This window comes from Malurus melanocephalus, unplaced genomic scaffold (assembly GCF_030028575.1).
Source record: "Malurus melanocephalus ecotype Western Australia unplaced genomic scaffold, MMel_1.1 scaffold_61, whole genome shotgun sequence".
Classification (NCBI taxonomy): Eukaryota; Metazoa; Chordata; class Aves; order Passeriformes; family Maluridae; genus Malurus; species Malurus melanocephalus.
The window spans coordinates 1149890-1163287 of NW_026623293.1; the positions used below are offsets into that span (position 1 = coordinate 1149890).

At 48.9% G+C, this 13398-nt stretch overlaps 1 protein-coding gene across 1 annotated transcript; it reads left to right on the forward strand.

Annotated features, from left to right (window-relative positions):
* The first annotated feature begins 4829 nt into the window (after positions 1 to 4829).
* Positions 4830 to 5985, forward strand: LOC130573622 (G-protein coupled receptor 183-like). Its single transcript, XM_057366168.1, has one exon. It carries the CDS (start codon positions 4849 to 4851, stop codon positions 5905 to 5907), a length of 1059 nt encoding a protein of 352 aa, XP_057222151.1. The 5' UTR covers positions 4830 to 4848; the 3' UTR covers positions 5908 to 5985.
* The last annotated feature ends 7413 nt before the right edge of the window (positions 5986 to 13398 follow it).

The following is a 13398-nucleotide window of genomic DNA, read 5'->3' on the forward strand; positions in this document are numbered from 1 at the left end:
TTGTTACTCAGTGTTTTCCACTTAGATTTAGGGCCAGATCAGGTTTCACACATATCAAAACTCCAGTAATTGTTTCCTGCAGATTTTCATCACAAATTGGTAGGATTCTTCTGTTTTTTCTTCCTCTACAATTCACATCATATCAAGTTAAAGCCTCTAAAACATTGTCCTCCCCATACAGCTGCTGTTATTGAATGGGCAGATGAATGTCAAAAATCCCTGCCTCTTGCATGGAAACTGAAAGCCCCTGGAGGTTTTTGTGTCTACACCTGAGGCTTCCTGAAAATGTTTTGCACTAGAAGAGAGAAAAGGTAACCAAAATCAATGGGGAAAGCAAAAAGGGAGAGACGATGATACAATGGAAAGAGGAGGCGCGAACTTCCTGCTGTCTCTCTGTGAAGGAGCTGTTACCTCATTTGTTATGCTGCCTTGCCCTCAGAAAGTCCAGCTCCAAATCATCTCTCAACTTTGGGAAATCCCACCAGATGTAAACAAGTACCCGAGGGTGGCTTTGACCTGAAGAAGCAACCCTGGAGGAAGCTCAGTGATTCCTGCGGGCGCGGCAATTCGTGACTTTCCTCGCCAGCCGCAGCCACCACCACGGCTGGGCTCAGCTGATGGCSTCAAGGACCTGATCCCAAAGGAGCTGTGGCCTGGCTTTCCTTCTGGGCTGGGAAGCAACATCTGAGTGTCCAGCAGGGAAAGGAGACTGCAGGGAGCTTTCGTGGGATGGCAAAGAGCAAYGTGCTGTCTGAGGATGTGAGAAGAGCCACAGTGACTCTGACTTGCACATCTGTGCTGAAACACCCAACATCTGGCTCTGGGAAGGAGCACGGGGTGGCTGCCTGGCAGGAACCTGGCTGGACCCATGCCATGGTTAATGACCATGATGCACACGTCGGGAGAGAGGCCCTCYATGCTGACTGTGGGCACAGCACTCCCCCAGAAGGTGTCCCCTGAGCCCTGGCTGGGTCCCTGGTAGCAGGGACACCCCAGGACAGCAGGTCCTGCTCACCCTGGGATGGATATCTGGGCTGTGGGACGCTGCTTGCTCCCTGCCAGGCCCAAGGAAGTGTCTTTATAAAAACATGGACACAACAGAAGGAAGCCTAGACCCAGCTTTGAATTTAACCTTGTTCCTCGAATCCCAGACTATATTCCACTGTGTTCAGTAAAGGGCAGTATCTCTTAAATGAGACAGCTGCAGACTGGGGTGGACAGGGCTTCTCTACCCTGTCTGAGTGGGGATCCCTTTTAAGGTCATCCAGGATTGCAGAGGCAGGGAATGTGACCCCGCAGCTGGGAGGGCATCCCCTCAGTCCCTCACCCCACCCAAAAGGGGCCTTGCCTGCCATGCAGCRCAGAGCAGTGCAGCCCCGCTGGCCTTGCTGGAGCTGTGCAGATGGGTGGAGCTGGGCTGCACTCCTGCAGCACAGCACCTGCTGCACACAGGGCAGGAGCGTGTTTTGCACAAAAGAAAAACCCACTTCCTTTCTTCTGCATTGCAAAAAGAAAAATAAAATCAGGTAGAGAATATTGCTTTCCCTCTGTCTTATTCCCAAGGCCTTGGGCATGGTTGTTGCCCTGGGCACAGTTGTCCACCCGAACTTTGGGCTCCTCCATCAGTTTTCGAGGCTGGAGATGCTTTTGGGGTCATCTCCCTTCTCTGTGCAGGGGCTGAGAGATCCCTCTGACCTTTCTTTATCCAGCCCCCACTCTGACATAGCGAGGGCACTTCCCAGACCCATGGGGTCCCACSAGAAGTCCTCCAACCCCAGGCAGGTGGCAAGGTGCTGGGTCATCAGCACTTGATTCCCCTTCTGGGATTACAGCTCTTTTCAGTGCCTGTGTAAGTGCAGAGCCCAGGGGATGGAAGGGGTTGTACAAAAGGGGCTGTTTGCTCAGAAAAATCCCAGCCATAAATTTGCATCACAAACCACCCCATCCATTCCTGCCAAGCATTGGTGATTCCAACCAGTCCGAGGCGTTGTGGGCACCTGTCTGGAAGTCAATGGCATTTTGCTGAGGTTTATCCAGRTTTATGTGTTCAACGGTGTGAATTTGTGGAGACAAAACACTCATGTGAGACATGTGAGTGAAAGTGGACAGGAGCTTTGCACCATCAGTTGCCACAGTGAGCCCCAAACTGATGTGACCAGTATTTATTTCAGCTRCAGCTGTCTGTCATGCAGTGCCTTAGCAACATGAAAGGATAGTCCTGGATCTGCTCGCCGCTATGGGCTCAGGATTTCTGTGGACGTAACTCTTCTCTGATGTTAAATCCATTGGCTGTTTTCACCATCATGATGAAACAGCTCAAGAACATTTGAGCCCCACTGAAGTCTGATTAGCTTAACTCTTGACAGATGTAGAAAATCCCCATTTTACTAAGGAATATTTTTAATAATTTACTCAGCAATTATCCTATTATTAGCAGACATTTCCCTCTGTGTAATATAAGCCCTCGAGCAACAAAAGTATCTCCATTAACAGATGCTTGTTAGCTAATTTTCACTATTATTCTTGCTAGGTAACTTCAACTTCTAGTAAACTCATGACAATATATGTGTAATTTCTATACAGATGAGTCACAGTACATGAGTACACAGATTAGTACTGAGTTTAATGTCACTGTTTTAAAACACTAGAAATATTATGCAATTAAATAATTAGTTGAGATCTACTGATTCAGAGAGAAATATTTAAGTTTAGCTTAACTATAATCCTAACTTTGGTATTTCTTGGCTTCGGTATTTTTCAGCAACATCCCGAATGCCTCATGATGGGAATTTCCTGGTTTATTAGGAATTTTTTTGAGAGATTAAACCAGAAACCAGCAAGATCATCACCACAAAAAATCCCAAACCCYAGAACCACTAAAAAGAGCATAAAAATTCCTCTTGGGATTTGAAAACCCCAGTGGTCTCCAGTAAAATTGCCATCATGAGGAAGGCCATCCTGCTGGTCACGGGGCAGGCTGCGCTTCTGCAAATATTTTGGGAAGTGCTGGGGAGGAAAGTACTCTCTTTGTACAGACATACAGGGCTGTGGGATAAATCACAGCTCTTCCCTGCTCAGCACCCTGTGATAATAGGGTGAGAGTCACAGCTGGGACAAGGAGCTTTGCCCTGCTCTCACCACACAATTTATCACTTTAATRACAAAAACATTTTTCCACTAAGATAAAATTGTTTTATTCTACTCGATCTTTGCCCTAAGGAGACATGCCTGGTGATGTCTCCGTGTGTGTGAAAGGCAGATCTGGCTTTCGCCACAGGCACAGCGTGGCTTGCACTGGCCACAGGCACAATAAGCTCCTTTGAAGATKTGCCGTAACTATACTGAAAAAGCTGCCGTAGTCCGATCGTGTGTGCGACCCGGGGTCCACGTGTRTGTGACCCGGGGTGAGCACTCTGGACCGCACGTGAACCAGAGCTGAAGTTGTTTTCATCCCTCAGTTGCATTTTGCATCCTTACAGAAGTTTTCAGAGTAAAATCCGTAGTCGGCTCAGATGCCGGGAGAGATTACCGCGCAGGTACAGTCATTTATCTTCTCAAGCGCAGCCACTACTGAGAATAATCCCCCGCGACGGCAGCGTGCCTCTCACACATCGAAACAAAAAAAAACCCCACCCCAAAAGAACACACAGTTTTACCAACCCTAAGAAAAAAAAAGGAAAAAACAAAACAATACAGAAAACCCCAAAACCCCACGGCGCTTTTATAATGTGAGCGAATCCCGGGAGGCGCTCACACGGCCGGGGAGTCCGAGTACCCCACGCGGGCAGGAGGCTCCGCGCCAGCCGCCCCCCAAAAATAGGGCGGGACGAGGGAGAGGAAGAGGAGAAGAAGGAGGAGGRGGAGGACGACAATAAGGCGGCACCGCCACTCTCAGGTTGGAGTCCCCGATTTCCCTTTCGTGCGTGCGGGTTGAGCATCTCAGCCCCTCGGGGTCGCGCGGTCGGGGGCGAGAGGCAGCGCCCGTCCCGTCCCGTCCCATCCCATCCCTCCCCGTCCCGTCCCGTCTCTCCCGGTGCGGCGGCGGCTCGGAGCGGAGCCCGGCGGYGGGAGCCGGCAGCGTGCGGTGAGCGGCGGGCGGAGGCGCGTCCCGGGAGCTGCTGCAGCCCCGCGGCGGAGGGGACACCGCTGTCCCCGGACGGGAGGGCGGATCCCGTGCCCAGAGTGGGGCGAGCGGCGGGAGGGCGTGCGGAGAGCGGGGGTTGGTGCCGGGATGTTCTCGGCTCCCTGATCGGACGAGCACGAGGCACGGGATTTCTGGGGAAGGTTGGAGTTTTTCTTGGGGAAGGCTAGGTTTTTTCCTCTCTGAATTTCTTCAGTTTTGTTTCTGCTTTGGTCCCACTCAAGGGTTGCGAAGGTGCTCCTCAGCACTTCTGCACACCGGTCCCCCAGCCCTCCCGGCCCCCGGGCCTTCCAGTTTTTGGGCATTTTCTCAATGAAGCTCCCCATTCCCCTCACAATAATCATCGCCACCAGATGAGTTTGGGACCTTCCTTGCGTGACAGACAGTTCCCTCTCCCATCACCCCCAGTCCTTTCTCATATTAGTTGGACTTGCGAACAAACAAAATTAAAGAGGAGCTGATGATAAGGAAAAGAGAATGAGTCACAGCCACTGTTGAAGTGCTCTCACTAAAATCACAAGAGAAGCATTTTTCCAAATGACTCGAACTATGCGYTGCCAGGGGAGATGGCTGGAGCAGGGGACAGGGCTTTTGCTTTGTGCTAAGGGCCAACTCTAAGGATGCTACTTCAGTTATCAATCAGCTGCAAGTTTCATGTCTGTTCTTATTCCAAGGGAGAGATCAAGAGCTTGCAAGGCACCGCAGAAATGGCTGTTGYGGAGGACGTGTTCCTGCCCACCAACCTCACCACCGGCAACCAGAGCAGCTGCAACGTGCACAACCAGCACTTGTCAACCAAAGTCACCTTCTCCCTTTTCTACATCACCCTGCTGGTGTTTGGTGCCTGTGGGAATGTCCTGGCCCTCTGTATCACCTTCCAGCGCAGGAAGAAGAAACTCAACTCCACCGACCTCTACCTGGTGAACCTGGCCCTGTCCGATGCCCTCTTCACCCTGGCACTGCCAGGCAGGATTGCATACTACATCCTGGAGTCYGACTGGCCCTTTGGGGACTGGTTCTGCCGGCTCACAGCTTTCATTTTCTACATGAACACCTACGTGAGCATCTACTTCATGACCTGCGTGAGCGTGGACCGCTACATCGCYGTGGTGCGCACCCGGCACCCYGGCAGGATTCGGAAGATGAGCCGTGCCAGGGGCATCTGTGTCCTCATCTGGTCCTTGGTGTTCCTGCAGACAGCCCCGCTGCTCCTGCGGCCCATGACACGAAGGATGGGAGACAAGCTGACGTGCATGGAGTACTTCAACTTTGAGGAGATTCCCAATCTGCCCTACCTGCTCCTGGTGGCCTGCATGCTTGGCTTCTTCCTGCCTGTGGGCATCATCTTGGTGTGCTACGTGAGGATCAACCTCAAGCTCTGCCAGACGGCCAAGGAGAACCCGCTGACGGTGAAGAATGGGCACCACCACAGGGCCTTCACGGTCATCCTCGTGGTGCTGTTGGCTGTCCTGCTCTGCTTCAGTCCCTACCATCTCAACATTGTCCAGTTCATGGTCAGGAAGATCCTTTACCAGCCATCCTGCCGTGAGCAGCAAGCCTTCAAGCTGTCCCTGCAAGTCACCGTGGCATTCATGAACCTCAACTGCTGCATCGACCCCATCATCTACTTCTTCGCCTTCCGGGGCTACAAGCGGAGGCTGCTCCGCATCTTCAGGAACAGCGGCTCACTGGCCACCTCCTCCACTGCCAAGACCCCCTCGGAGAGCAACAGCAACAGCCAGCAGCCTGGCTCCGTGTCTGTCTAGATGCACAGCCCCTCCCTTCTGCCCTGGCCTGTGACAATGGACCGTCCCTGATGGCAGCAGGCTGAGTTGAGCTGCAGGACYGGCACCTTCAGCAGGTTCCATTGCTCCCTGCCTGGGGCTCTTGCAAAGCCAGCCTGGCTGAGACCCAGCTCTGGCTGGCTCTGCATGCCCAGCTCTGTGCTCAGCACTGCTGCACCTGCCAGCCTGGAGCACAGAGGAGGTTTCACCCCAACCCCAGAGGAGGCAGCTCATGCAGCTGCTCTGGCTGGCAAACCCAGCTGGAGGCTTTCCAGCACTGCACTGTACCCCTCTTCCATGCCTGTCCACATCCTCTGTGGGGCCGGGGCATGCTGGTAACCACCATAGATATCCCTCTGCCCCAAGCCTCTGCACTGCCCCTGGAGCACTCAAACAGCATCCCTGCAGGCCTCAAGGCAGGAGAGACAGATGAAGGGCATGTCAGAAGAAGGCTGGGATGTTATTTCCATGCAGAAGACAGCCTACAGCTCCTTCCCCACACCAACAAACAGCAGCTCTGCTCTCTCCCCACCAGCATCCTGCTCCTGCACCTGGGCTCTGCATGGGGCAAGCAGTAAGTGTGAGACATAGGGGAGGTGCTAGAAAAGYGCACCCCCAAGGGAGAGAGGTGAGGATGTGAATTGCAGAGCTCCTGGCTGTGCTGCTGCCCACATTCACCACTCAGGGTGCCCTTCCTCACAGCTGATGGCACTGCAGTCACCTGGGACCCACTGCCAGGAAGAGGGTGGTGGGGATGACCTGGATCCCAGCCCAGCTGTAAGGCTGCAAACCTGCTCTGGATGTACTCATGGGGAAAACCTTCCCACTAGTCCTTAATCTGAAGGGAGTGGTGGAATAGGGATAAGGACTGAGGCTGCCCTCATGTGACCTTGACTGCCCTTGAAGCTGGTACCCTGAGGATCCCGAGAGGCTTGCTAAGGGAGGCTGATTGTGACTCTTAGCAGAGTGAGAGGAGGAGCCCTGGGCATCAGTTTCCTGGTGATGTTTGTTCTTCCCAGACAAAGTTGGCAGGAGCCTCTCCAGCTCTTTTCTGAAATTACTAGATTATGATATAAAACCCACACATAGGATTTCAGTTCCTGGCATGTGTGGCCTTTTGTTTGAAGTTGGGACAGACACGCACAGAGACATGAAAAGAAAAAAAAAATGCTGCTTATTTCACTGAAAAGTATACCTGAAACTCGTGAACAGACGCTTTTGATTAATACAAATCATTCTTTAAGTTAACAAACTCTTTTATGCCTCGAAAGTTAATAATAGTCACATGCAGCCCTTTATTGCTTTAAATGCACATGAATGAGCTTTTGGATGGTGATGGCTTTACTTACAGTACAGGTCACTGTAGAATCCTGGGGGCTGACTAAAGAGGGGTGCCTGAAATAACTCCAGGGGGAAAGGGACTCCAGGAGGTCCTCTCTAGAGGCTCCCTGAGCCCTCCTCAAAGCAAGTCTAACCTCAGTGCTTACCTGCAGAGAGCCTTTGTCCTGAAAAGCATATTGTGATGGACAAGAAAGAGCTGGAATGCAATAATAGAAAGATCTCAGTGGTCTGAACACCCTTGAAGGTGTCTGGCTGGGCTGGTAGTTGCCGTATAGTCACGTTGCCCTGTTAACATGTCTGGGAAGTGATGGCTGGAAGGGAATCTCTGCATCACCTCATCCAATAGCCTACCCAAAGCAGGACTGTGGTTGGTGTGATGACAGGCTGGATGTGGCATCATCTAGACAAGACTTGGAAATGCCACCTTGCTGCAGTGACATTGTGAGAYTGAGTGCCCATGCTGCATTGCCCTCTGGATAAAAACATTTTTCCCACTGCCATGCCTGAACCTCCCCATCCACAGCCGGTGGCTGTTGCCCCTAACATCACTGACTCATGCCACAAAGAGCTTGGCTCTGCTACCTTTGTAACTCAGATTCCCACAGGACTGTGCCAGGAGCAGTGGTTTGTAGCTGTCTGTCTCCCTGTGAACAGCAGGCCTGCAGCAGTGGCCATCCCTCCTTCTCAAGACCAGGCCAGAGATGTTTTGCCAGGCTGCRGCCCACAGCTGAGAAAAAGCCAATCTATGACCAAACCTCCTCAGGAAAAGGTGGAGTATAAACATAAACTTGTTTGCTCCTATTGTTTTTCTCTGAAGTACTCTATTAAGAAAGGCACCTCCTCCTCTTGCCACCAGTAGGAGCCTTTGGAGTAGGAAACAAGCTGAAGAGTTGGGTGCAGTGTGGCAAAACACAGGAGGGATCCAGCCTTCCTCCTCTGGATGGGTGCCAGCCTGGGCTCCTTTGCTTTTGAACATACYCTCCCAGGGACAGCAGGCAATTAGCTGGAGCTGAAGGAACACCCATGGGATGGAGAGGGAAGGCCCTTGGGCAGAATGGGTCAGGAGTCTGGGCAAAGGAGAGCTCTAAGGAGCCCTGTACGGCCCAGACCAGCTTGCCCTCCTGCAGGTGCTCTGACTGCTTAAAAATGGAGCATTTCACTAAAATTGAAGTGAAACCACACACAGCATTTTGTCCAGAGGCACAATAACATTTTCCTACACTTCACCATTCACCTCCTCATTCCAAGCTCCGTGCACAATGCTCGCTGTACCCCACTGGCCCAGCAGCTACCACCCGCTGCCACGCTTTGACCCGCCGGCCATCCCTTGGAACCACAGAAGCGTTTAGGATGGAAAAAACCTGAGATCATCGAGACCAACCTTTAACCCAGCACTGCCAAGGCCACCAYTAAACCAGGTCCCTCAGTGCAGCACCTGCATGTCTTTTAAATACCTGTCCCCTGGCTCCGCTCTGCGCTGCTCYTGCCTTGGCCCGGCTCCCTCAGGGTGCGGACCCTGAACACCCCCGGCCGGGGGTWCCCGTGGCTGAGGGAGCCCCAAGAGCGCAGTCCCTGCCCCGAGGGTGCCTCCAGGCGAGAGGGACAATGCCGGTGTCCGCCGAAAGAGGGAGTCGAAACCTTTACTCGGTGTTAAAAACACGCCCCCGAATCTAAGAACACGAGTGTCGCGGCGGGTGCTTCCCCCACGCGTCTGCTTGGCGCCTTTCTAAGCCGAGTGGTTGTGGCGTGCATGGGAAACACACGACAGCACACTGGGATCCAAAGGCATTCCATGCAGAGAGTTATCACTGCACAGTACTCAGGTATTTCTTGCTTTTCTACAGCCTGCTGCTGYCTTCTAAGAAGAGCAAATTGCACTTTTATCTAAGGGCCGAGAGTGCATTTAATGGACACACAACAATAGGTAATGCATATACAGATATACTATATCGTATATACTGGCTGCATCAAAAGCAGCATGGCCAGCAGGTCAAGGGCTATGATTTTGTCCCTCTATTCAACTTTGGTGAGATCCARCTTGGAATACTGCCATCCTGGGGTCCCCAGCACAGGAATAACAGGGACCTGTTGGACCAAGTCCACAAGAGGGCCACCAAGATGATCCAGGTTCTGAAGCATCTCTCCTTTGAAGACAGGATGAGAGACTTGGGGCTGCTCAGTCWGGAGAAGSATCCAGGGAGAGCTTAGAGCCCCGGAAAGCAAAGCATCTAARCATACAAGGCAGCTGGAGAAGGAATTTTGACAAGGGCCTGTCACGATAGGAGCCTGTAGTGRTAGGACAAAGGGGAATGCATTCAAATTAAAAGAGGGCAGATGTAGATGAGGTATTAGGACCAAGTTTTTTACTGTGAGGRTGGTGAGACACTGGAACAGGTGACCCAGAGAAGCTGTGGATTCCTGGAAGSGTTGAAGGACTGGGTTGGATGGAGCTTTGAGCAAGCTGGTCTAGTGGAAGGTGTCTCTGCCTATGGCAGTGGGGCTGGGCAGAGCTCAAACAGCACTGCTTCTTTTTTTCCTTAATGGTGGTTCCCAAATTACACTTTCAGCTAAAACCAAAAATTTCCAGGGGAGCACTGGAGGACAACAGCTCCTGGCTGCAGTCACACATCACCTGTTAGTAAACTCCCTGTACTATGCAACACACCTCTGTGAGCTGTGCTTTAAATTGTCTTGAATTGAAGCTTCTGCATGTCATACATAACGTTTGTGAGCCATATTTGTAAACCAGTAAAATACTGTAATGTAAAAATGCACATATTTTCTACAAATAAAAGCTTCTCATGGCCAAGTAGGAAGCCCTGGAGTGATTGATCAGGCCAGGAGATGTGGGCAGCTGTTTTCTCCTCAGAGGTGCACATGTGCCTCTGCCCCCCGCACAAACAAATGACCAGAAGCGGTGAGGGGCAAGCACAAGCTCTTAATCKGCTTCCCTTACACAGGTGATGTGCTCTCTTGGAATGGAGAGTTATAAATCACCTTTGGTGGGAAAAGCAGCAGGACCTGGGAGAAGTTGYGCCCTTTCTGGAGGAGGTCTCTCCACAGCTGGGATGGGGTGCCAGGAGAAGTCAGGTTGGCAGGACTAACTGTGCTTTGAAAGCCAGAAGCATCTGCGTTCTCACGGATGAGTGGCTCCAGGGTTTGCTTCCCTGCCCAGTTGCTGTGATTACTCTGCTTTCTCTCTTGCTGTATGTTCCACCTCCTGCAAAACTGACCAAATAAAATGTGAGGATTCCCCTATCATACACCCCTGGAAAAAAAAAAAAAAAAAAAAAAAAAAGGGGATTTGCTGTACAAGATTAGCCACAACCTTGTATATTTTCATTTTCCATATGGAATCCTGTGTGTTCTTTTAAAACTGAACTAAGTGCAATGTGACACTGTCCTTTTTATTTCAGCAGGTCTTTTCTTTCTGTCCTCAGTTCTATCTTCTACTTTGTTCCCCTTTACTAAACTTTCTCAGTCTGCTCAATTCCACCTGCCTCATCTCCCTCAAGTCCTTTCCTTTGCTAATCCATGTAACACTTATGGTCCCTAGTTATCCTCAGTTAAAAGGCCAGATCCTGCTTTCAGTTCAGCCACAATCCTGGATTTTTTCACCTGGAATTTTTAAAGTGTGTATATTCCTGCTTTCTCCATTGCAACCATGCARGTTTAGAAGCAGTCCCCTACAAACATGTGTGAGTCAGACTATCTTCTCCTTCCTCTTAAAACTCTCCTCTGGAAAACAAATGATGACAGCTGAGCTACCAAAGTGTTGAGATTCTCACCAGTCACACCCATTTGTCCGGTTGTTCCATTCCTCTGCTCCCATCACTGGTGTCTCACCTCATGTTTGCACCAAACACTGTTGGAAGCACACACCCTCTTTGAGTTTCAGAGTGGGCTTTCTGTGGTCAAAGAATCCCTTTATATGTGAAAACAAGATGAATATAATCCTACTAAAAATTAAACCAGTATTTTGAAAGCAAACACCTCMCATATATATTTATATAGGGGTGTTTATATATATGCATGCATTTATAAACACATGTTGTGTGTGTTCACAGGATTCTCCTAGTAAAACAGTATTTAATGCTCATTTATATAAAATACTGGTTACTGTGGCTACCCAGTTAAAGAAAGCTAATCTCATTTAGGTTTTTCTTGTGGAAGAACACACAAGAAATTAAYTGCACTTTTGTGTCCAATCCCTCTATTAGTTCAAAACAATGCCRTGCATTTACTCCTCCTCAAACAGATTCAGTTCCCCCCACAGCTATGGGASTCATAGTTTGGAGTGTTTCCAAAGATGGTGCCTTTGCAACTGCACAGACATTCCAAATACACACATTAGAGAGAGGAGGGTCTTTGAATACTTTTAATTTTCTTTAACAAAGTCTTAGCTCCACTTCAATTCATTGAACCAATACAGAAATATTCTCACTCACTCTCTGTATATATACATATGCATACACACATATATGCATATATATAATCATATATATATACATATACATACAAACAGGAGAGCCAGAAACATTGCCCTTTGCCCAGTACCTTGAAATTAGTTTTTCTGGCTCATTCTTCTGTTCCAGACAAAAATAACAAAACCTTTTCTTCATGACATGTTCCAAAAGGCACTGSTAAGTGCTAGACAGCACAGGCTGGTGCATGAACCAGCTGCGACAGTCCCTGTGCTCGCTCAGTAACAGGCAGCATTTCACACTTGTTTTGAGGGAGGAAAATGGTTTTGGTAGGTACTGAGCACAATCAATCTCCATGTTGGCAAAAAGCTGAGGCTTGAGAACCTGAACCTAGCAGCTTATCAGGTAGATTTCCACAAATACTAACCTCACYGTGGGTGTATTTCAAAGTGTCACATAACCGTGTAGGAAAGTCCCCAATACGTTACTCCAGWGCTGTCTCACCAGATGACATTCCCAGTCTAGTTGGGAAATTTTAACAGCAGCAACTACTTTTATTTCAAAATATCAAATCTTGGCTTTACTAGAACTAGAGTGAATTTTCTAGGGACTTAAAATTCAATACATAGAAAAGTATTCTGCCTTCTCATGTGGCCCAAAAAATATGGCTTATGTCATGCACAGATTAGAAACCGTGTGATGAGACATTCAAAACTGCATCAGACAAACCCTGCGTAGGTTGTGAASAACACACTCCTCACATTCCCAGAAACAGTTCATGAAAATATGAAAATTTCACCATTAAGTGGAAACTGAGTTRTTTTCCAGCTCTAATGTGTGAATCTTTCTTCTGTTTTCAACGGCATCTGAGACCCGTTCTTATACCACTTTTTTTTAAAGAAAAAAAAAGTTTAAAGTTTTGTTTTTAATGGAAATCACAGCCCTGGAAGCATTCTGAGCACAAACTTTTCTCACAGTTGTCAAGGGCAGTTTTCAAATGACATTACCAAGATCTGCATTTTACCCCTTATGTTTGACCACCTTTTGCAGAATGCCCAGCAAAATGTCACAACTATGAAATTTGAATGGCTCCTGTACAGGCAACAGTAAGAAAGGATTTAGATTTGAAGAATATCCACTTAAACACCCCATATGCCACTCAACATGTTTTAAAATTCCAAGGAATAATTTCCAATTTGTGCTTGTCCCTAGACCAGGGCAATGTCTGAAAAGGACACGTGTTTATTTACCCTGGGAGAGGTGAACTTTTATTTCCTACAGACAAAATTTGATTTCTGAAGTAATTCACCAGTCTTTATTGCTACTTTTGGATAAAATATTTCTAAAGGGAAAATCAGTATGTTTCAAAATTAAAAYCTGTTATTTGTTTCAAAACATTTAACTAGTCTGCATATACAAATTATGGTAGGATTTATTTTTTCTACATGTATTCTTTGCTTTCTAAGAGAGCAGGTTTCCAGAGTTCCCTGGTACAGAAGTCTGTGGCCTACACACACACAGCCTCAGCTTCACACAAGCAAAACCTTTCAATTAAAAAGCAGACCCTGCCTAAGTAATATCATCATAGAAACAAGCTAAACCCTGAAGGAAATTGATCAAAGCCCAAGAAAAAACACTGCCATTCTAAAAACCCCTTACCTCACCCACTGGAAAATACCAAAGAAATACATATAGAACACTGACTTAA